The sequence below is a fragment of the Ranitomeya variabilis genome, chromosome 1, assembly GCF_051348905.1.
Source record: "Ranitomeya variabilis isolate aRanVar5 chromosome 1, aRanVar5.hap1, whole genome shotgun sequence".
Taxonomy (NCBI): domain Eukaryota; kingdom Metazoa; phylum Chordata; class Amphibia; order Anura; family Dendrobatidae; genus Ranitomeya; species Ranitomeya variabilis.
This window is the reverse complement of record NC_135232.1, coordinates 644,632,239-644,657,748: the sequence shown is the minus strand read 5'-3', so window position 1 is coordinate 644,657,748 and position 25,510 is coordinate 644,632,239. Positions and strand designations below refer to the sequence as shown.

Here is a 25,510-nt window from a genome sequence, read left to right as displayed (position 1 = left end):
GACTAATATCACAGTTATAACCACCCACAGAATAATATAGGAAAGGTACTCCTGAATAGTATGAATAAATTGACAGGAATATAGAGATAGTAAGACTGCTATATAATATTAACCTTAGGTACAGAGCTTATAAAGAATACCAAGCACGTATTTGGAGCTTTCTCATACCTAATGAATAAGCAGGAAACCACCTAAATGACACAGAACAGCACAGCGCGCATGCGTACACAGCGGGTGAAGTCCCAGAAGGTAACAGAAAGCCAAAATAGGAAAAGATGAACATGTAAATACATATGTATAATGCTGAACAAAAATAGATCGCCATGCATATTAGATAGAAGACATAATACTTATATAGTTACATAGCAAAACATTAATATAGTAGCAGCACAATTGCAATTAAATGCTATGAAACAATCAAGCACATTAAGTCCATATATATTCTTTATGCTTATAAGAGACATGGCTCCACTTGATGAACGGAGGTTCAAGGCGAACAGAATACATGTCAGCATCGTTTTTGTGGCAAATGGCGAAACATCAGGGACACAGAAGGGTTTTAGCAATCCTATAGTAAGAATAAAAAATAAAAATAAAAACAAATAAAATTAGATCGACATATTCAATGGAACAGATGATCAAAAACAGACAGCCATCAAAGGAAAGGGGCAAAACTAATCTGTTCATTCAGACCATTGGGATGGAGTGTTTTTAGGGTCCAAATCCAGCGGGATTCAAGTTGTGCAAGTTTTTGTGACATTATACCACAACGGATGTTACTATCAAGGGAATCAATTCCTCTCACTTTAAGTAACGAGGCATCACAGTTGTGGTGTACCCGAAAATGTTTAGGGATAGTTTTCAAAGAGGGCATATCGGTCTGTTCCTTGGCCGCCAGAATACCTAGTATATGTTCCCTTGTACGCACTTTAAGAGGACGTGTGGTGAGTCCAATATAGATAAGCCCACATGGGCATGTGGCAAAATAAATAACATGACGTGTAGTACATGTAATACATGTTTTGATTTTAAAAGTCCTAGACCTATCTGCATTAAAGAAGGAATCACATCTTTCTATATTCGGACACGCCACACATCGTCCACAAGGGACACAACCAATCCTTCTGGAATATTGATCCAGAAAAGTAGGCTTGCTATTGTTACGCCGCTGCCACCACCCGCTTCTCCCTGCTATACTTACCTGTCCTCGGCGTCCCGGCGCGGCTCTGCTGCTGCGGCGTCCCTCCTGCAGCGCTCACTCCCGGCGTCAGCTGATCGTCGGGTGCGCACGCACGCCAGCTTCCGTTCTGCGCGTGCGCACCTCTAGTCTCTTCTACGCTGTCTGCCCGGTCCTCTCCATGATCCTGGAGGACCCTCACCACCCGGAAGTAAGCTCTTGCGCTGCTATTTCTTCCGGTCTCGTTCCTGCCTCTGTGCCTGATGTTCACTTGTGCTTTGCAAGTGCTTCTGGTCGCACATAATCTCTGTGCATCTTTTGTGCTCTGATCTTGTGTATTTGTCCTGTCTCTCCGCAGTCCTGCGTCAGTGGCTTCCGTTCCTGAACCTCCAGTCTCGTCATCGTTCCTGCGTTTCCAGCTCTCCTTCTGTTTCCAATGTTCCCGCGTCAGTCCCTGGTTTCCTGAAGTTCCAGTCTCGTCTCTGTTCCGCGTTTCCAGCTCTCCTCGTGTTTCAGCGGTACGGTGTTCCCTCTTATCCCTGCCTTCCTCCGTTTCTCTTGGTTACTCCTTCCTCTTTGGCCCTCCAGCTTCCGTGGCGATAGTCCCTTGCGTTCCTGCCCCTAACTCTCCCTGTATAGGGGGTGGTCCACCTGGTCAGCTCGTCCGTAAGGGGTTCGTCGTCACGGTCTCAGTGGGTCCACTTTTCTTCCCGAGATTCCTCACAGCTATCAGCAGTGTAGTGACTGTGTACCAGGATATCGCGAAGATTTCTTGAACGCCTGGTGGTAACAGCTGGTCTTTCAAGTATATACTTGGCGATTACTGGATCAGCAAGTAGAATGGGCCATGATCTAGTAAGAGCCTCCCTCACAAAATCAAAACGATTGTGATAATTTGTAACAAATCTCACTTTCTCCGTTTGGAGTTTAACCTCTGATTTATAAACCAGGTCATGACGAGAGGAGTGTCTAGCCCGATTATAGGCACATTTAACCATTCTACGACTATATCCCCTCTCATAGAATCTAGATTTAAGATCATCTGCCTGCCTCTCGAAATCCGCATCGCTGGAACAAATTCTACGCAGGCGGAGAAATTGTCCTATCGGCAGCAAACTGGTAGCAGAGGTAATGGCTCACCTAAGAGAGCAAGACACCCTAATTGTCCCATATCTAGACGACTTCCTGGTAATCTGCTACCCCCCCAACATTGCAAAGCGCAGTTAGAGAAGGTCATTTGTTCTTTACAAACTTGAGCTGGCCTCTGAACCTGGCAAAATCCAAATTAGTACCAAGCCAGGTACAGGAATATCTGGGCATCACACTAGATTCTGTCCATTAGGAGTGTCGTCAACCCTTGGAAAAAATCCAAAAGATGGTGGGGTTGGTGGCTCGAGCTTGAGATCTCCCCACCATATGCTTAGGCTACGCTCACATTTGTGTTGTGCGCCGCAGCGCACAACGCATGCACAACGCTGCGTTTTGCGAAGCATGCGTTCTATTTTTGAATGCAAAAAAAATGCATCATGCTGCGTCCTCTGCGCCATGACGCTTGCGCCAAAAAGGACGCATGCGTCCCAAAACGCAACGCATGTCCATGCGCCCCCATGTTAAATATAGGGGCGCATGACGCATGCGGCGCACAACGCAAATGTGAACGTAGCCTTACGGGACTCAATGTCCCTCCTGAGGTCCATGTCAGCATGCTTTCCCGCGGTTCAATGGGCTCAGTTACACACGAGGGAACTTCAATGGCAGATTCTGTCAGAGGAAATTTCACTAGAAGGAAATTTAGAAGGTTGATTCAGTTTATCATCAAGCACAGCACTCTCACTAGAGTGGTGGGTGAAGACGAGCAATTTGACCCGAGGTGTCCCATGGGTAGTTCCGGTCTCAAAAGTGGTAACTAAGGACGCAAGCCCCAGGGGTTGGGGAGCCCATCTGATCTAATAGCACAGGGGGTCTGGTCAGACCTGAGAGCAGCATCTTCCAGTATGAAAGGGCTACTGGCAGTGAAATTTGCACTCTTAAAGGGAACCTGTCACCCCCAAAATCAAAGGCGAGCTAAGCCCACCGGCATCAGGGGCTTATCTACAGCATTCTGTTAGACGTTAGGAGATGCCTGATTCATTACCTAGAGGCCACCAGAGTGTAGGGAGGATGGCTCTTTTTGCATGTTTTCAGGGTTCTCAGTAGGGGGAAAAAAGCCTCCAAAAGCACAGTAGCGAGATGGATCAGAGACGCCATCAAAATGTCATATACATCGAGTGGGGTGTCCACCCCGGACAAAATCAGAGCTCACTCAACAAGAGCCGTGGCAGCCTCCTGGGCGGAAAGAGCCAGTGCTTCAATTGATCAGATATGTAGAGCCGCTACTTTGTCTTCCCCCTCTACATTCTTTAAGCACTATCGGTTGGACCTAGTCTCTTCAAACCTTACCTTTGGGAAAAGGGTTCTGGAAGCGGTGGTCCCTCCCTTAATGTACAGTCTCTGCAATTCTCTCCGTGGTGCAGTCATGGGGGACAGAGAGAAATATAGTTACTTACCGATAACTGTATTTCTCTGAGCCCATGACGGCACCCGTGCATTCCCTCCCTTCACATGTGGGTGTGCACACTAGTTTTGAAAATTATGCTATTACCTAAGAAAGTCACGCGATATCTCTACTAAAAACTTTAGTAATGTTGAATATTTTTTTTTATTATTATTAACCCCTTCGTGCCATGCGCCGTACTAGTACGGCGCTGCCGGCACTGCATTAGTGCCAGCCGCAGTACTAGTACGGCGCATCGATCACCGCGGTCTCGCGCTGAGCGCCGCGGTGATCGGGTGCGGGTGTCAGATGTATATGACAGCTGACACCCCGCAGCAATGCCCACGATCGGCGCTATCGCCGATCGCGGGCATTTAACCCCTCTGATGCCGCTGTCAATAGTGATAGCGGCATAGAGGGGGATCGCGCAGGGACGGGGGCTCCCTGCGCTCTCCCACCGGAGCAACGGGATGAGATCGCGCTGCTCCGGTGACCTGGAAGGAGTCCCCGGATCCAAGATGGCCGCGGGACTCCTTCCGGGTCATTTACTGACCTGGCTTGCCGGCGCCTGCAAGAGCTGCTGAGAGCAGGCGCCGGCAAGCCTCTGCTCTTGTGTGTGAGATCGGTGATCTGACAGAGTGCTGTGCACACTGTCAGATCACCGATCTGTGATGTCCCCCCTGGGACAAAGTAAAAAAAAAAAATGTCCACATGTGAAAAAAAAAAAAAAATAAATCCTAAATAAAGAAAAAAAAAAAATATTCCCATAAATACATTTCTTTATCTAAATAAAAAAAAAATCACACAATAAAAGTACACATATTTAGTATCGCCGCGTCCGTAACGACCCCACCTATAAAACTATATCACTAGTTAACCCCTTCAGTGAACACCGTAAAAACAAAAAAAAAAAGAGGCAAAAAAACAACGCTTTATTCTCATACCGCCAAACAAAAAGTGGAATAACACGCAATCAAAAAGACGGATATAAATAACCATGGTACCGCTGAAAACGTCATCTTGTCCTGCAAAAAAAAAGCCGCTATACAGTATCATCAGCAGAAAAATAAAAAAGTTATAGCTCTCAGAATAAAGCGATGCAAAAACAATTATTTTTTTATATAAAATTGTTTTTATTGTGTAAAAGCGCCAAAACATAAAAAAATTACATAAATGAGGTATCGCTGTAATCGTACTTACCTGAAGAATAAAACTGCTTTATCAATTTTACCACACGTGGAATGGTATAAACGCCCCCCTAAAAGAATTTCAGGAATTGCTGGTTTTTGTTCATTCCCCGATCAAAAAATGTCATGTGCCCGAAAATGGTACCAATAAAAACGTCAACTCGTCCCGCAAAAAACAAGATCTCACATGACTCTGTGGGCCAAAATATGGATAAATTATAGCTCTCAAAATGTGGTGATGCAAAAACTATTTTTTGCAATAAAAAGCATCTTTTAGTGTGTGATGGCTGCCAACCATAAAAATCCGCCCAAAAAACGGTATAAAAGTAAATCAAATCCCCCTTCATCACCCCCTTAGTTAGGGAAAAATAATAAAATTTAAAAAAATATATTTATTTCCATTTTCCCGTTAGGCTACTTCACACTAGCGTCGGTACGGGGCCGTCGCGCTGCGTCGGTACGGGGCCGTCGCTCTGCGTCGGCCCGACGTACCGACGCATACTGTGCAAGCGCCGCACAACGGGGGCAGCGGATGCTGTTTTTCCACGCATCCGCTGCCCCATTGTGAGGTGGGGGCGGAGTTCCAGCCGCGCATGCGCGGTCGGAAATGGTGGACCGTCGGCACAAAAAAAAGTTACATGTAACGTTTTTTGCTGCCGGCGGTCCGCCACAACACGACGCAACCGTGACGTGTGTCAATACGTCGCAATGCATCGCTAATGTTAGTCTATGGGGAAAAAACGCATCCTGCAGATGACTTTGCAGGATGCGTTTTTTCGCCAAAATGACGCATTGCGACGTATGCAAAAAAACGCTAGTGTGAAAGTAGCGCTAGGGTTGGGGTTAGGGTTTCAGTTAGAATTGGGGAGTTTTCACTGTTTAGGCACATCAGGGGCTCTCCAAACGCGACATGGCATCCGATCTCAATTCCAGCCAATTCTGCTTTGAAAAACTAAAACAGTGCTCCTTCCCTTCCGAGTTCTCCTGTGCGCCCAAACAGTGGTTCCCCCCCAACATACGAGGTATCAGCGTTCTCAGGACAAGTTGGACAACAACTTTTGGGGTCCAATTTGTCCTGTTACCCTTGGGAAAATAAAAACGTGGGGGCTAAAATATCAGTTTCGTGGAAAAAAAATATTTTTTATTTTCACGGCTCTGTGTGATAAACTGTAGTGAAACACTTGTTGGTTCAAAGTTCTCACAACACATCTAGATAAGTTCCCTGGGGGGTCTAGTTTCCAATATGGGGTCACTTGTGGGGGGTTTCTACTGTTAAGGTACATCAGGGGCTCTGCAAATGCAACATGACACCTGCAGACCAATCCATCTACGTCTGCATTTCAAACGGCGCTCCTTCCCTTCCGAGCTCTGCCGTGCGCCCAAACAGTGGTTCCCCCCAATGTATGGGGTATCAGCGTACTCAGGACAAATTGGACAATAACTTTTGTGGTCCAATTTCTCCTGTTACCCTTGGGGGAAAAAAAATTGCGGGCTAAAACATCATTTTGTGGAAAGAAAAAATGATTTTTTAATTTTCACAGCGCTACATTCTAAACTTTAGTGAAACAATTGGGGGTTAAAAGTGCTCACCACACATCTAGATAAGTTCCTTAGGGGGTCTTCTTTCCAAAATGGTGTCACTTGTAGGGGTTTCCACTGTTTAGGCACGTCAGGGGCTCTCCAAACACGACATGGGTTCCGATCTCAATTCCAGCCAATTTTGCATTGAAAAGTCAAATGGCGCTCCTTCCCTTCCGCGCTCTGCCATGCGCTCAAACAGTGGTTTATCGCCATATATGGAGTATCACCGTACTCAGGACAAATTGCACAACAACTTTTGGGGTCCAATTTATCCTGTTACCCTTGGGAAAATAAAAAATTTGGGGCAAAAAGATCATTTTTTGTGAAAATTAATATGAATTTTTTTTACGGCTCTACATTATAAACTTCTGTGAAGCACTTGGAGGTTCAAAGTGCTCACCACCCATCTAGATTAGTTCCTTAGAGGGTCTACTTTCCAAAATGGTGTCACTTGTGGGGGTTTCCACTGTTTAGGCACATCAGGGGCTCTCCAATCGCGACATGGGTTCCGATCTCAATTCCAGCAAATCTTGCATTGAAAAGTCAAATGGCGCGTCTTCCCTTCCGAGCTCTGCCATGTGCCCAATCAATGGTTTACCCCAACATGTGGGGTATCGGCGTACTCAGGACAAATTGTACAACAACTTTTTGGTCCAATTTCTCCTGTTACCCTTGGTAAAATAAAACAAATTGGATCTGAAGTAAAAATTTTGTGAAAAAAAAGTTAAATGTTCAATTTTTTTTTAAACATTCCAAAAATTCCTGTGAAGCACCTGAAGGGTTAATAAACTTTTTGAATGTGGTTTTGAGTACCTTGAGGGGTGCAGTTTTTAGAATGGTGTCACTTTTGGGCATTTTCTGTCATATAGACCCCTCAAAGTCACTTCAAGTGTGAGGTGGTCCGTAAAAAAAATGGTTTTGCAAATTTTGTTGCAAAAATGGGAAATCGCTGGTCAACTTTTAACCCTTATAACTCCCTAACAAAAAAATTGTTTCCAAAATTGTGCTGATGTAAAGCAGACATGTGGGAAATGTTGTTTTCTTAACTATATTATGAGATATAACTCTCTAATTTAAGGGCATAAAAACTAAAAGTTTGAAAATTGCTAAATTTTCATAATTTTCAACAAATTTTTGTTTTTTTCACAAATAAATGAAAGTCATATCGAAGAAGTTTTACCACTACCATGAAGTACAATATGTCACGAGAAAACAATGTCAGAATCGCCAGGATCCGTTGAAGCGTTTTAGAGTTATGACCTCATAAAGTGACAGTGGTCAGAATTCTATAAATTGGCCCTGTCACTTAGGTGAAAACAGGCTTCGGGGTGAAGGGGTTAACCTAACGTTCCCTTCATGCTCTGTAAACAGCTGAGGCAGGAGAGAGATACCGGCTTTTTATCTGTAGGTTTCCTGTCCTTGATGGGCGGATCCCCTCTCTCCGTGGTGCCATCACGGGCTCAAAGAAATAGTTATCGGTAAGTAACTTTATTTTTCCATGACTTGGATTTTTGTGCAGTAGTATATAATATAGAAATACTTTGTGCACCTGCATAGAGAAGAAAATCTGTTCTGTTTTGTCTAAAAAGCTTTAGTTGGTGCAGCAGTGGCTAATGGGTTTGTTTTCCAACCTGCTTTTTTCTTATTCACACTGCTGATTTAAGTGGATTCTTCACATTTTACAGTTGTCGTTGTCCAGAGTGAAATGTTTCAAGAGCTTTTTCTTTACGTTTTAGAGTTTATTGCTTTATAACGGATGTCGCTCTGGAGAAGTGTTCTCTATTGATCTTCGAGTGCCGCATAAAAATTGGAAGAAAGGGATATCGTTCTCGCAAAACTCCAGTATTTCATGTCTGCGCCTTCTCAATGATGAGAACTACATGGTGGTGTCTGATATGTCTGGGCAGGTAAGAAGTAGCTTATCATTTAAAAATATGCCATTAAAAAAACTAAAAACAAATGTGTTAATTTTACTCCATTAAAAAAACTGAAAAAGGTTTGAGATGTCCACTCTTAAACATTAGGAGGGGCAATTGCTGAAATTTGCCATGAACACCTAGTGTAGTGCATCTTCCCTTGTAAACGGGGAATATGCTGCCAGCAACATCAGGCTGTTTGATTAATAAAATTATTCTATCCTCATTCTTTCCTATAAACTTCTTCCCCTTATATGATGCTGACCATCATAAGTGGGCAGCAGCACTCAAAAGGAAGCCTACCTTCAATCCTATTTCGAATTGGGGAACCAGGCCAGTAAACTATTGGCTTTTCTAGTACGCCAGCACAACACATCTAATACAGTATTACAGATCCGGGCACATGATGGTTCATTGGTATCCTCTACTGAGGAGATCCTACAGTGTTTTCACGATTACTATAAATCTTTATACAAGTCTAGTAGTGGTGTTGGTGTTCCTGAATGTGTAGACTATTTATCGGACATAACATTCCCCTCATTGAGTCCAGTTCAGCAAGCTTTTATGGAAGCTGAGTTTACTTTGGAGGAGGTGGAGCAAGCTATAATGGATATGGCCTCCGGGAAGGCCCCTGGACCTGATGGGTTTCCTATTGAGCTGTATAAGAAATATCGAGGTCAACTGTCACCACTTTTATTGAAGGTACTTAGAAGTATATGGGAGGGAGAGACTATGCCCGAAACATTTTATGATGCAAACATTATTGTACTTAAAAAAGAAGGGAGGGATCCCCTGGAGTGTGGATCGTATCGCCCCATATCACTAGTAAACGTAGATTACAAAATTTTCACTAAAATATTGGCCACTAGACTAAATACGCTCATATTAGACCTTATACACCCAGATCAAACTGGCTTTATGCCTGGGAAAAGTACTTCTATTAATATCAGGCGGGTCCAATCGGTGATTCAGTACAGCTCTCTAGAGCCGGATAATAGTTGGGAGCTGGCATCGCTGGATACGGCCAAGGCATTCGACTCTCTCGAGTGGTCTTTCCTCTCCGCGTGTCTGCAGAAATATGGTTTTGGAGAGAAATGTATTAGGGGGGTAGATACGTTGTATAAAAATCCTAAGGCGCGTGTAATTGTAAATAACTCCACCTCTGATTCTTTTACCTTACACAGGGGAACCCGTCAGAGATGTCCTCTGTCCCCCGCTCTCTTCGCCCTTGCGATAGAGGCTTTAGCAATACGCATAAGATCTTCCAAGGACATCAAGGGAATAAATATTGCGGATCGTGTGGATACCATTGGCCTCTATGCGGATGATATGATATTTATGGATAAAATAGAAGAAACTCTACCACAAGTGACAGCAACCATAGATAAATTTAGTAAATTCTCCGGCCTATATATAAACTGGGATAAGTCTGTCCTGATGCCTTTATCTCATACTTCGGTTCCCTGTCTCGGGGCTCTCACGTCGCTACCTGTGGTTTCCAGCTTCAAATATCTGGGTATCCATATGTCTCAATATAGTCGGTTGGACCTACAACAAAACATTTACCCACTGTTGGATTTGGTCAAATCTAAATGTATAACCTGGAGTAGACTCCCCCTCTCTGTCGCAGGTCGCATTAATCTAATTAAAATGATACTGCTTCCCAAACTCAATTACTGCTTTCAACATGGTGCTGTACCAATACCCAAGTCATTTTTCGCAAAATTAAACTCCTTAATCACATCCTTTATATGGGGGAAGACCAGGCCCAAACTTAAATTATCTATTTTACAGAGACCAAAAAAGGGGGGGTGGGGCAGCTTTACCAGACCTTTATTTGTACTACCTTGCTGGGCAGGCTAAGGCGATAAGCAAGTGGATGCCTAATAGCTCCCTACCTAATTCCGAAAGTCATTTAATTCATTCTGCCCGGATTGATTGCCCACTGGGATTTTTGGAGATGGAGAAATTTGGTGCTTGTCGTCTGTTGCCTATGCTCCGACTAGCGATATTGGTATGGAGACAAATAAAAAGAATTATTAAATTTGTGGATGTCATAGCTGAAATGCCACTGTGGAATAATGGTTATATACCAGAATTACTGAATCACCCATCCACTGATTTCTGGGTCTCTCATGGTGTTCTCTCGGTGAACGATGTACACAACCAGGGGGGTTTTGTAACCTTTGAACAATTACAGAATAATTACAACATCCCTAGGTCTCAATTCTTCTGGTATTTACAACTAAGGTCAGCTTTCCAGTCGCACATACGAAATGTATGTACGGGTCGGGCGATCTCTTCTTTGCCTTTGATAGGTATCCTCAAATCGCAGGGTCCTCAAATACTTATTTCCTCTCTATATACATATCTACTATCCATGGGAGATAGGTCTGTCATCAATTCTGTCAAGGGGAAATGGGAGGAACTCTTTCCCGATGTACTGGGAGAGGAGTGGGAAGATATTCTTGAATCTTCAACTAAAGTTTCCCCTTCAATCAATAATAGGATGACCTAGTTATATATCATATATCAAGCCTATTTGACCCCGACACGACTCTTTAAAATGGGTCGCCTATACATATATATATATATCGTTGGATTGCTTACGGTGTCATGTGCCTGATGCAGATTTTATCCATATGATTTGGAGGTGCCCTGTGGTCCTCCATTACTGGAGAGAGGTAACGACATTATTAACGTCTTTATTGTTGATCCCTGTCCCGCTCGAACCATTGACCTGCTTGTTCGGGGTGTGGGATACGGAGACCTGGGATCATTATACTGGGATCTTTCTCCGGGAGACGCTCTTTTTGGCAAGGAAGGTATTGGCGTTAAGATGGATGGGTGGCTCCCCCCGACCCTTAGAGTTTGGATTGATCTGGTGAACTCGATTATCCCATATGAAAAAACAATGTATCAAAATAGAGGTTGTCCAGGTAAATTTGAAAAGATATGGGGCAGATGGAATTCCTCTTATTGTACTCTATAGTCTGCACTGACTAGACATCTACATAGAAAGGTGGGCTTGTGGTTTTCGGGGGCATCGCTTATAGAGCAGGATCCAAATCTGTTTTTCTTTCGGCGACTAACTGTTAATGGTTAAAGTTGTTAAAGTTGTATAATAGGTATTTTCTTATAAGGAACTATTGATTTACCATGTACATTCCATCACCTTTGTAACTTCTAACATGATGATGTTTTGCAACCATTTGTATTTTACGGTATAATTAATGACGATAATTGCAAATGTGTGCAATGTTTGTTTATTCTGAACTAATAAACGAATTTAAAAAAGGAAGCCTACCACCCCCGAAAAATGTCAATGTGTGTGTTATGATTCGAGTGCTGGGAATAGTACACAGTTTATTCTCTTCCCGCACCCCAACCCCCGATAATATCTCTATGGTAGGGGTGAAAGGAGACTGGGGCTATATCACTTGTCTCTTAGGCCGGCCTCACACTCAGCGTATCAAAATTCAAAATACGGTCCGTATTTTACGGCTGTAATAAGCAGAAAAGTCCCCAAAATAGTGATCCGTATGTCATCCGTAGGCAGGGTGTGTCAGCGTATTTTGTGCATTGCATCCTCCGTATGGCATCCGTACTGCGATATTTTCTCGCAGGCTTGCAAAACCGACATCTAATGGATTTATGTGCTCAAATGTTCGTTAAAACATATATACATACAGTGTGTATATGTATGTATATGCGTATGTATGTGTGTGTATGTGTGTATATATATATATTTTTTCTGTATTTATATTTAATTCAGCGCGATATATGTGAAAAGCCGGTAGTTCAATTGCCGGCTTTTCATTTCTCCTTCCCAAACCCGACATGATATGAGACATGGTTTACATACAGTAAACCATCTCATATCCCCTTTACTCTGTCGCCTCATTGGGGGACACAGGACCATGGGTGTTATGCTGCTGTCCACTAGGAGGCGACACTATGCATAATCTGAAAAAGATTAACTGTGGCTCCTCCTGCGCAGTATACACCCCTGGACGGCATCAGCCTTCTCCAGTTTTTGCTTAGTGTCGCAAAGGAGGCACACCTAAAGATTTTTACTCCGTTTTACTCCGTTTCCCGTTTTCCGACGGGATTACAGATGAAGAAAAGAGGGTCTCCTGTGAGACTCCCGGCATGGCTCCTTCCTCGGCCCCCTATTATGGGGTGCCCAGTTGAAGTTGAGATGGCTATTCCCCATGCTGCTCCTTCCCCAGCCCCTCGGGTGTTGGTTCGAAGTCGAGACCCCCCTCCTTCCCCAATTCCTTTTGGTTTCTGGGTTGAGGTCGAGGCGAGGATAAAGGCCCCTGAAGGTATGACAAAAGCACCCTCCCTATCCCCCTCTGGGGGTATTGGGTTGAGACACCTCAGGTAGGGCCTGTACAGGCAGCATCCTACAGCTCCCAGCAATGGGCCAGCATACTGCTCCTGCATCCAGGGACCCCAGCCCAGCTGCGGGCTCCTGTTGGGGCCGGGGGGAGTGCAGGCAGGCATGGCACATACAGACACAGGGCTCCCAGCGTCCCTGTCTCTGCGGCAGCACCAGCTCTCTACTGCCTCAGGGGGACCCCTCACCGGGCTCCCCCTTCCGCTCATAGCCCCACCGCCATCCTGCCTTCAAATCCGGAGGGGTCCGGTTCAGATCCGACCCCCTCCCGGACTTTCGCGCCGGCCTGGAGCCCTTCTGAGCCTCAGGCATCTAATTTAGGCCCCGGCTTCGGCCTAGCTGAAGCAGCAGCCTCCTCTCCGCCCCCCGGATGACAAATATGACACTCTACAGTGTCATACAAGGGGCGGATCGAGACAGAAAGGGCGGGTTTTTTATAGCCTTGCCGCCTTTTTCCAGCTCTCCGCCCCCTTCTCCTCCTCTCTCCTCTGTCTCTGCAGCCATTTTCGGCTGCAGATTAACCCTGCATCTCCCGGTCTACAGGACCAGGCAGCCAGTCTCCGGGGGGCACAGGACTGTGGATTTTCGGCGCTGGACCTAGGAGTACACTGGTGGGGTAAGATCACACCTGGGTTATCTTTACTCAGCTGTGAATCCATATTACCTATAAGGCTCCCCTGTAGGTTCTCTACACCTGTAAGGTCCATCTGCTGGCAGCACTTCTGCACTCTGTGCACTATGCCGGGCTCAAGGTCTAAGAGAACCAGGCAGAACTGCTATTATGCATTCTGCACAGCCTGCGGGACCGCTCTCTCCAGTAGTAGCACGTACCCGCATTGTCAGAACTGTATACAAACTACTGTGTCACAGCCTCAAGAAGCCCCTGCCAATGCCTCGGTGTCTAAAGCCACACTGGAATGGGCTACTCAGATATCGCAATCTATGACGCAGTCTATAGATAACCTAACTTCCACATTGCTTCAGGCTCTGCAGGGTCATGCCCCGGCTATGACCGTTACCCAGTAAAGGGAGAGCTTGACTCAAGAACAAGATGACCCTGGCACATCCACGTCTAGGTCACGACGCAAGCGGATCCATACACAGGATTCGGAAGGCATCTGCGACTCTGACTCAGACAGAGAAACGGAGGGGTCCCTGATCCCAATCCCTCCTAGCAATACAGCGCTAGTTGAGGACATAATATCGTCCATCCATCGGGTGCTGGACATTTCTGATCCGCCACCAGAGGCCCCAGAACATCAGGTTTCCTTTGAAGGACCTCTGAAGGCGCCTAAGGTTTTCTCTAACCACCCAGAGTTTAAGGCGATCCTTAAAAAACAGCTCTCACAGCCTGAGAAAAAATTCGCTAATCGCAAATATCTGGAGGCGAGGTACCCCTTCCCACAGAAGGACACCAAGGAATGGACAGATCCACCTGAAGTGGATCCCCCAGTCTCCAGGCTAGCAGCACAGACCCTCCTTTCACTGCCAGATAGCTCAACCCTAAGGGACGCAGCAGACCGGCAGGTAGAACGCATGGCTCGTTCAATTTTCGAGGCAGCAGGGGCATCCCTGGCTCCCGCGTTCGCCTCAGTTTGGGCTGCCAAGGCCATCCTGGCCTGGGCAAACAATTTACAAGCCTTCCAAGCATCCGCTCCTGAACTGTCGGACCAAGCGGTTCAAATTGCTGTTGTAGCAGATTACATGCTCCATGCAGCTCTGAATTCAGCAAGGGGAGTCGCGGGGATAGCATCAAACGCCATCACGATTCGGCGTATCCTCTGGCTGCGGGAATGGAAAGCGGACGCAGCCTCAAAGAAGTCCCTCACGCACCTCCCCTACCTCAGTGGGAGACTTTTCGGTGAACAGTTGGACACTATGATATCCAACGCCACAGGGGGTAAGAGTACTTCTCTTCCCCAACTGAAACCTAAACGCACTTACAAGAAGCGTAACCAAACTCGATTCCGATCCTTTCGGAATTCCTCCGGCTGGTCCGTCTCACGTCCAGTACAAAATCGTAACCGTTCCCCACGCAGGGACAACTCACGATCGACGCAAAGGTCGGACAAGACCTGGCAATCAAAAGCAGGCCAGTCTAAGCCCAGAGGAGGAAAATCTCAGACTTTCTCCTCCTCATGACTCACGGACTCCGGAAGACACCACACCAGTAGGCGGCCGACTTTTGCTCTTTCATCAAGTCTGGCTGCCTATTACAGAAGACAGGTAGGTTATGGAACTAGTGTCTTCCGGTTACAAAATATACTTCATCTCCAACCCACCAGACCGGTTCTTCCTCTCTGTCCCCCCAAAACCGCCAGCCAAGGCTCGAGCCTACCACCAAGCGGTCTCCTCGCTTTGTCAATCAGGAGTCATAGTACCGGTACCCACGACCGACCGCTTCCGAGGGTTCTACTCCAATCTGTTCGTAGTTCCCAAGAAAGGAGGCAGCGTACGGCCCATACTAGACCTAAAACAGCTCAACAAATATGTACGGGTCCGTCATTTCCGCATGGAGTCCCTTCGGTCCATCATTGCGTCCATGGAGAAGGGAGAATATCTCGCCTCCATAGACATACAAGACGCATACCTGCATATACCCATTGCACCTGCCCATCAGAGGTTTCTAAGGTTCGCAATAGGCCAGGACCACTACCAATTCGTGGCTCTCCCCTTTGGACTCACCACGGCTCCCAGAGTGTTCACCAAGGTCATGGCAGCCACCATGGACGTCCTGCACTCCAGAGGCATAGTAGTCGTTCCATACCTGGACGATCTACTCATCAAGGCTCCCACCTTCAAGGACTGCGAGCTCAGCGTCTCAATCACAACCGATACTCTCAGTCGCATGGGCTGGTTAATCAACCTACAAAAGTCATCACCAACCCCGAGTCAGTCCCTGACCTTCCTGGGAATGTTATTCAACACCTCCAGGGGTCTAGTGCTCCTTCCCAAGGACAAGGCACTGGCTCTCCGACTAGCCGTTCGCACCCTCCTCCGCAAACCCCCTCGATCTCTCCGGTTTGCCATGAGAGTCCTTGGCAAGATGGCAGCGGCAATAGAAGCTGTCCCATTTGCCCAGTTTCACCTCAGACCTCTCCAACTAGCCATTCTCAAGTCCTGGGACAGGAATCCCTTTTCTCTCGACAGGGAGTTCCAGCTAACGTCGTCAACCAGGAGGTCCCTGCACTGGTGGCTCAAGCCAACCTCGCTAGCAAAGGGGAAATCCTTTCTCTCAGGTCAATGGAAGGTCCTGACCACCGACGCGAGCCTGACGGGTTGGGGTGCGGTGCACCTACACCACAGGGCAAGTGGTCCCCAGCGGAAGCGACCATGCCCATCAACATCCTGGAAATTCGTGCCATCCTACTGGCATTGAGGGCCTTCCATCACTTACTGGCAGCCTCTCACATCAGGATACAGTCGGACAATGCCACGGCTGTGGCATATGTGAATCATCAAGGGGGGACCCGCAGTACCCAGGCGATGCGGGAAGTGTCACATATCCTCCGCTGGGCGGAGGACACAGGGTCGGTTCTTTCGGCGGTCCACATTCCGGGTGTGGACAACTGGGAAGCAGACTTCCTCAGCCGACAAGGAATAGACTCGGGAGAGTGGTCTCTCCATCCCGAAATTTTTCAACAGATCTGTCTCCGCTGGGGGACCCCGGATGTGGACCTAATGGCATCCCATTTCAATGCCAAGGTCTCCAACTTCATTGCCAGAACACACGATCCGCGGTCGCTCGGAGCAGACGCTTTGGTTCAGGACTGGACCCAGTTCCAGCTTCTGTACATTTTTCCACCTCTCCCCCTGATATCCAGAGTGGTGAGGAAGATCAAACAAGAGGGAGTTCCAACCATCCTCATTGCACCGGACTGGCCCAGACGCACATGGTACGCCGACATCGTACAACTCACAGCAGACGCCCCTTGGCGTCTCCCCGACCGCCACAATCTTCTATCACAAGGGCCGTTCTACCACCAGAACTCAGGGGCTCTCAATTTGACGGCGTGGCCCTTGAGACCTGGGTTCTAACCCAGGCAGGGCTCTCGGCAGATGTCATTGGAACCATGATCAGAGCACGGAAACCAGCCTCTGCCAAGATTTATTACCGTACCTGGAAAGCTTTCTTTACCTGGTGCGAATCTCGTGGCCAGATCCCTCTCCCTTATTCCATACCCAAAGTACTTGGTTTTCTCCAATCGGGTCTGGAGGCCAGGCTGTCATTGGGCTCGCTTAAGAGCCAGGTGTCGGCCCTCTCAGTGCTTTTCCAAAAGCGCATTGCTACCAAGCCGCAAGTAAGGACTTTCCTTCAGGGGGTTTCCCGATTGGTTCCCCCCTACAGACGACCACTAGAAACGTGGGACCTTAACCTGGTCCTGACAGCATTGCAGGAACCACCCTTCGAACCTCTTAAGGAGGTCCCGCTCCGACTTCTTTCCCAGAAGGTGGTTTTCCTGGTGGCAATCACCTCGCTACGCAGGGTGTCTGAACTGACAGCACTCTCCTGCAGACGGCCTTTCCTGGCATTTCACCAGGACAAGGTAGTTCTTCATACGGTCCCATCCTTCCTCCCGAAGGTTGTGTCCGACTTCCACCTCAATGAGGAAATTTCACTACCATCCCTTTGTCCGGTTCCGGTTCATAGAGTGGAGAAGGCTCTGCATACGCTTGACCTTGTCAGGGCTTTGCGTATATACGTGTCTAGGACTGCGTCCTTCCGGAGGTCTGATTCCCTTTTCCTCCTTCCGGAAGGCGGCCACAAGGGTATGCCAGCTTCCAAAGCTACTCTTGCCAGGTGGATCAAATCCACCATACAAGAGGCGTACCGCCTTAAGAATTCTCCTCTTCCAGCCGGTATTACGGCACACTCTACACGGGCGGTAGGGGCCTCCTGGGCCATTCGGCACCAGGCTTCGGCACAACAAGTGTGTAAGGCGGCCACTTGGACTAGCTTACACACGTTTACTAAACACTACAGGGTTCATACCCAGTCCTCAGCGGACGCGAGCCTGGGTAGACGTGTCCTGCAGGCGGCGGTGCCCTAAGTGTACGGGCCTGTCTGCACAATATTCGTCCATTGCTTCCCACCCAGGGACTGCTTTAGGACGTCCCATGGTCCTGTGTCCCCCAATGAGGCGACAGAGTAAAGGAGATTTTTGTGTACTCACTGTAAAATCTCTTTCTCTTAGCCTCTAATTGGGGGACACAGCTCCCACCCTGTTGCCCTTTCCGGGCTGTTGTAACTGAGTTCTCATATTGTTTCTTGAGCTCGTACATAGTTGCCTTCTTACAGGCATAATTATGTTATTCATGTTACGTTCCTCCTACTGCTTTTGCACAAAACTGGAGAAGGCTGATGCCGTCCAGGGGTGTATACTGCGCAGGAGGAGCCACAGTTAATCTTTTTCAGATTATGCATAGTGTCGCCTCCTAGTGGACAGCAGCATAACACCCATGGTCCTGTGTCCCCCAATTAGAGGCTAAGAGAAAGAGATTTTACGGTGAGTACACAAAAATCTCCTTTTTTTTTTTGCATATTCCACACTACTAATGTTAGTAGTGTGTATGTGCAAAATTTGGGCGCTGTAGCTTGTAAAATAAAGGGTTAAATGGCGGAAAAAATTGGCGTGGGCTCCCGCACAATTTTCTCCGCCAGAGTGGTAAAGCCAGTGACTGAGGGCAGATATTAAAAGCCTAGAGAGGGTCCATGGTTATTGGCCCACCCTGGCTAAAAACATCTGCCCCCAGCCACCCCAGAAAAGGCACATCTGGAAGATGCGCCTATTCCGGCACTTGGCCTCTCTCTTCCCACTCCCGTGTAGCGGTGGGATATGGGGTAATGAAGGGCTAATGTCACCTTGCTATTGTAAGGTGACATTAAGCCAGATTAATAATGGAGAGGCGTCAGTTATGACACCTATCCATTATTAATCCAATTGTATGAAAGGGTTAAAAAACACACACACACATTATTAAAAAGTATTTTAATGAAATAAACACACAGGTTGTTTTAATATTTTATTGCTCTCTCAATCCACCTGAAGACCCTCGCTCTGAAAAATAATAAACCAACAATATACATACCTTCCGAGGATCTATCACGTCCCACGAAGAAAATCCTTCTGAAGGGGTTAAATCATTTTACAGCCAGGAGCTGTGCTAATGCACTCGCTCGTGCCTGTAAACCCCGGGTAATGAATGGAAAGCTGGGTGACCTGTACTTAACTTGAGTTGCGGTGAGGCGCCCTCTACTGGATGTCCTCATATGAACTCGAGCGTGGGAACTTTTCCAAGGCTCCAGTTCATGATGTTTGTAGCCAGGGGGGGGCCAATAACCATGGACCCTCTCTAGGCTATTAATATCTGCCCTCAGTCACTGGCTTTACCACTCTGGCGGAGAAAATTGCGCGGGAGCCCACGCCAATTTTTTCCACCATTTAACCCTTTATTTTACAAGCTACAGCGCCCAAATTTTGCACATACACACTACTAACATTAGTAGTGTGGAATATGTAAAAAAAAAAAAAAAAAAAAAGGGGGATATGAGATGGTTTACTGTATGTAAACCATGTCTCATATCCTGTCGGGTTTGTGAAGGAGAAATGAAAAGCCGGCAATTGAATTACCGGCTTTTCACTAACACCGCTGCATATCTCTCGCAAGTCACACTGCTGGTCCGTGTGGAATCCGTGTTTTTCTCACCCCCATAGACTTTCATTAGCGATTTTTTTTTTTTTTTTTTTTTTTTTTTTTTTTTTGCGCAATACGGTGACAAACGCAGCATGCTGTGATTTTCTACGGCCGTACAAGAACGTATATTACGGATGCGTAATATGCGGCAGATAGGAGCTGGGCCATAGAGAATCATTGGGCCGTGTGTAATGCGTATTTTACGGACGTAGTTTATGCGCTCTTACGTCCGTAAAACTCACTAGTGTGACGCCGGCCTTACACTGAGAAACCTGCTGTAAGCGCTTGCGGGGGCATGTTTTCTCAAGTTTGTTTCTGCTTGCTTATGGTTGGCCCTAATCATACAGGGGGAAGAAGTAAAGGCCCCCAGTTAACACCCATTTGGACTTATCAAATTATTTTAACAAGTTAACTTATAAGGCGCCAATTTATTTCATTGCTGATATCTTTGCAATAGAGGTGGAAAAAAGAAACACTGCAGCCACTATTGCATCGTGTATCCAATTCCACATGGAAAAACTTGGTGAAGGGTCTTAAAAATTTTTTTTTTTTTTTTTTGCAAACTACTTGTTTAACCCCTTTCTGACCTCGGACGGGATAGTACGTCCGAGGTCAGATGCCCCGCTTTGATGCAGGGCTCTGGCGGTGAGCCCGCATCAAAGCCAGGACATGTCAGCTGTTTTGAACAGCTGACATGTGCCCGCAATAGCGGTGGGTGAAATCGCGATTCACCCGCCGCTATTAACTAGTTAAATACCGCTGTCAAACGCAGACAGCGGCATTTAACCGGCGCTTGTGGCCGGAAATGAGCGCATCGCCGACCACCGTCACATGATCGGGGGGTCAGCAATGCTTCTGAATAGTAACCATAGAGGTCCTTGAGACCTCTATGGTAACTGGTAGCTGTGAGCGCCATCCTGTGGTTGGCGCTCATAGCACACCTGCATTTCTACTGCATAGCAGCGATCGCATTGTGCCAGCTTCTAGCCTCCCATGGAGATTATTGATGATAAAAGAAATGGAGGGCACCGCAAAAGACAGAGGGTTCACTGTGGGCTTGTAACTAAGCATGGACAAAAAAGAAGAAAAAGATCATGCCCACATATATAGGAACACCTCTGTAATGGTATGAAATAGTGATTTTTATTAAATTGGCAAAAAGACCTACAAAATACACACACATGTGCACACAAAAAAACACGACATGATGATTAAAAACACTTAAAAAATGCAAATATGCAAAAACACTGCCCAAATATATGTATACATGTCATATCCCAAGGTGGGGAAGATGACAACCCACAAAACATGAACTTCCCACAATAAGATGACTACAATAGCCTAACTACACAAATAAAAACGGCACACAAGTCGATATTGCAATACCATACATACCCCTGATAAGGTGCATAATAATTGTGCAGAAAATGACAAAATTGTCAAAGCTTGAATATATGGCTTATATTTATAAGAGCGTACCAATAATAGATGAGACAATTCAACATTTGAAAGAATAATCAAGCATATATAAATATATGAATGTCTCAGTGATGGTACACATGGGACCTGCGAATGGGGGAAGGAGAGGAGGAACTAACCAACTGAGAGCCCACAACCTCAATCCAATGCACAAAAAACACCCCCGTCATACCCACAGTCCAAGGCCATAAGAAAGATGTGTAGTACACAAGGGAAGCAAAGTGTGGGATAGGCTCCCACGCGTATCGCCGCCAGAATGGCGGCTTCCTCAGGGAAAGAAAATGTCATATAGTATGAAGCGTATGGAGATTATTGAAGCATGGCAAAAGTTTTAAAAAAAAAGTGAGAAAAAATAAAAAAATATAAAAGTTTAAATCACCCCCCCCTTTCACCCCAATCAAAATAAATCAATAAAAAATCATCAAACCTACACATATTTGGAATCTCCCAATCTATCAATTAAAAAAAAGCATTAACCTGATCGCTAAACGGCGTAGCGAGAAAAAATTCGAAACGACAGAATTTATCTATGAACTCGTAATGACCTGGAGACTCATAATGGCAGGTCAGTTTTAGCATTTAGTGAACCTAGCAAAAAGCCAAACAAAAAACAAGTGTGGGATTGCACTTTTTTTGCAATTTCACCGCACTTGGAATTTTTTTCCCGTTTTCTAGTACACGACATGGTAAAACCAATGATGTCGTTCAAAAGTACAACTCGTCCCGCAAAAAATAAGCCCTCACATGGCCAAATTGATGGAAAAATAAAAAAGTTATGTCTCTGGGAAGGAGGGGAGTGAAAAACGAACATGGAAAAATGGGAAAATCCCGAGGTCATGAAGGGGTTAAAGTTATAAGCCATAGAGACAAATGTTATGTATTATAGATCTTAGAATAATGGAATTATAATAAACTAGGTGTCACATTTTACATATTGGACTTCTAACAAACTTTTGTTTTGCAGGTAATAGAATATAAGGATTAAATTGTATATTTTCTATTGCGCATTGTAGATTAAGCTGTGGGATCTGCGGATGGTGAAGCCTGTGCGGAGCTATGAAGGACATGTTAACAGTTATGCTTGCCTACCAGTGCATGTGAAAGAAGATGAAGGGTTGCTGCTTGCAGGTACAAAATGTGCCCCAAATCATTTCAATTCATGCAGAGAATTCAAAGTCTTTAAAGTGCTGGGTTGTGTGGACAAATTTTACTTTAATAATTTCTCATCTTTTGGCGATAGCATGAATAAGCTGCCTGATTCGCTTTAAAAAAAAAAAAAAAAAATGCACCCAAAAGATTAAACAATATTTTTGTGTAAAATGCACAAAAAGAAAATAAACACTTTTTTTTGGGGGGGGTGGCGGGGGCTGCTCTTTATTTTACCCCTGCTGCAATCAAGTGCAGTTTTGGGTACTTTTTTTTTTTTTTAAAATCCTGCCATATGTTTTTAGCAACAGGAGTCTAATTTTGATGGTCTTTGGCAAGTTGCCTTGCACATGGGGTAATTATGCAGAACAATCTAAAGATATGCCCCTTTCAATCACTCCTTTCAGTAAAAACCTTAAAAATTAGCACCAAACCCATATATCTAGACCTGTATGGAGGATTTAAAATATATACACACGCACAGCTAGAACAAAAGGCAAAATTTGAATTATTGACCTGGCAAGCAAAACTGTTTTAGATCACAGAAGCTTTTGTAGCATAAATATGCTGGTTACAGGGCTCCAGACTGCAATGCGTTTTGATAGCTATCACACAATTTAGGCCGGAGTCACACTTGCGAGTGCCTCTCAAGTCTCTCGCATCAATACTTGGCACTGCCGCCGGCACTCGGGACTCGAGTTTGTGGCTGCATGTATATCTATGCAGCTGAACATTCCTTTCCCGAGTGCCGGCGGCAGTGCCGGGTATTGATGCGAGAGACTTGAGAGGCACTCGCAAGTGTGACCCCGGCCTTAGATACAGAAAAGTGTTATTTATTGACATATTCAGTGTATAAAGGGTGAACATGTTTTGATTTATTTAAATTACCTGCTGCTCCCCAATCTAGAGTTTTCCTACTCTGGAAATCTGAATCTGCTTAATGCATTTAAAAAAAAAAATAAAAAAAAATAAACTCTTATAAGCAGAAAACCTGTTAGTTTAATGTTCACATGTCCAATGTAACTATGTTCTGGGCAATCTGTTCTGTTCTTGCATGACTGAATTTGGCTTTTTTTTTTTTTTTAACTTTCCAAATAGGCTATTAAAGGGAACCGGTCACCTGAATTTGGCGGGACCTTTTTTCGGTCCGATGGGCGGTGTTTTATTCACCCCTTTCTTTCCCACTGGCCGCAATATTGACTTGAAGTTGATTCGCTGTCCTCCGTAGAACACTCCTTCCGGAACACAGCGAAATACTTCCGAGACATAGTGCGCCGGCGCATGCGAGTTGGGCAAAGCATACTGCGCGTGCGCAAGGCAATCTAGCCTTGCGCACGCGTGTTCTACGGAGGACAGCAAATCAACTTCAAGCCAATATTGCGGCCAGCGTGCAGCCAGCGGGAAAGGAAGGGGTGAATAAAACACCCGAAAACACTGCCCACTGGACCGAAAAAAGGTCCTGCCAAATTCAGGTGACCGGTTCCCTTTAAATATTAATCCAACACCAACAGAATTAAAGTTGTGTTTTATTTTTTTATTTTTTTTTTTTCCTTTTGCAGTTGGACAAGATTGTTACACAAGAATATGGAGTGTCCAGGATGCACAGCTTCTGAGATCGATCCCATCACCGTACACTGCTTCCAAGGAATTTATACCAAATGTTGCATTCTCTGCCTATCACGGTGGGAAAAGACCTGTACCTGGTTTACTTATGGCTGTCAAGACAGAATTCTATCACTTTACGTACAACACCCGGGACTTTTAATACCACTGAAGAACTTGTTTTGCAGTGACTTTAATCTAGTTTATACTTCAATGTCTTCCCGATATCGGTCAGCTTGGGAAGTACATGTGTATTTTAAACAACATAAATCAATTTCTGAATGAGTTTTAACAGATATTTTCACAGCCAGGTATTAAAATAATTTCTTTTTTTTTGTTGTTGTTGCTTAAACCACTTTTTAGAATATATTTAACTTGCCTATGACATAGATTGGGTTGGGATTAACCAACCCTGAAAGTCCAATGAAACATTTTTTCTTTTTTTTTTTTTTTTTTTAAATAAAAAGGAGGAACCGCTCTATTTCCCCAGTACGGACCCTGATGGCTGTCTGAGGTTGGGGGCACTGATTTCCGGAGGACCGCTCCAACCGGAGCACATAGGGATGTCGGCGAGACACTTCAGGATTTGGAAGTTGGGGCTGAGAGGAGTGTGGCACGCTAAGACCACAAGTTTTGAGGTGGGGGGGAGTGGTAGGCGCTGGGTTGCTGACAGCGCATGCGTGAGAAATCTTCTGGCTCGGAGGTGAAACTGGGTGGGATGTCGGGAGAGCAGACACATGCATCGGCCGGGCTATTTCTGAGTTAAGAACAGATGCTGCCAGAATACACTGCAAAACTCAGTGGGTTAGGCTGGTTTCACATTTGCTTTGGGCAGGGCAGCGGAGGGCTGTGTACTTCCTCCGTTAACCCCTGCCCACTGCCACACCTCTTCCATCTACATCTGCATGCGTACCTATCTTTAACATTGGGTATGCAGGCCATGCAGATGCGTCCGCATGCGTCGTTTTGACGCTGTGGTGAACTGCGTCTAACGCAGCATGTTGCGATTGGTGAAGTATCAAAACGATGCATCTGCATGGCCTGCATACCCAATGTTAAAGATGGGTATGCAGGACACATGAAGACTTAGGTGGAGCTGAATAGAAGAGGTGGGGCTTAATGGAGGAAGTACGCAGCCCTCTGCAAATGTGAAACCAGCCTTAGGCTGGGTTCACATTGCGTTTAACAGCAGCCCGTTCAACACATACGTTAACGGGCTGCTGTTAACGCAAGTGCCGGTATGGCTGTCCGCTAGCGCAGATAGAGCTAGCAAATGCTCTATCTGCGCTAGCGGTGACGGACCCGGAAACACTGCAGCCCGACTCTTAGGGTCCGTCACTCAATGACGGAACATCGCTAGCGCACGCCCATTGTGGCCGTGCGCTAGCGATGCGTCCAACATTGCATTCAATGGTGGCGTTAACGGACTGCGTTATGCCGTGGTGTAACGTAGTCCGTTTAACAGATGCACAGAACGCAATGTGAACCTAGCCTTAGGGGCTCACTTGCACTGCCCCTGGTGTGGGGTGTTTCCAAGTTCTGTCATTGCATTGGCAATTAACACCACAATCAGGTCATCCTTCATAGATACAGGATCACACTGAGGTTGTGAAGAAAAGGAGAGGAAGAAAACCCATGTGGGGTACTGGAGTCCCGTTAAAGGCTGCTTGTGCGCTATATTTGGAGGCTGCGGTGGTCCCTAACGGGACTCCAGTACCCCACATGGGTTTTCTTCCTCTCCTTGTTTCTTCAGTATGAGTAAGGTTTGATAAAGACCCAGCGGGTCAAAAC

General features: G+C 45.9%; 1 protein-coding gene across 3 annotated transcripts in view; it reads left to right on the top strand.

Moving 5' to 3' along the window:
• DCAF4 (DDB1 and CUL4 associated factor 4) overlaps positions 1–24,051 on the top strand; it is a 54,899-nt gene extending 30,848 nt beyond the window's left edge. For all 3 annotated transcript variants that reach the window (XM_077261875.1, XM_077261884.1, XM_077261893.1), the window contains 3 exons: positions 8,215–8,385; positions 21,985–22,099; positions 23,677–24,051. In XM_077261875.1, the coding sequence (XP_077117990.1) occupies positions 8,215–8,385; positions 21,985–22,099; positions 23,677–23,882 (492 nt within the window). In that variant the 3' untranslated portion in view covers positions 23,883–24,051. The remainder of the gene's footprint in view (positions 1–8,214; positions 8,386–21,984; positions 22,100–23,676) is intronic.
• The last annotated feature ends 1,459 nt before the right edge of the window (positions 24,052–25,510 follow it).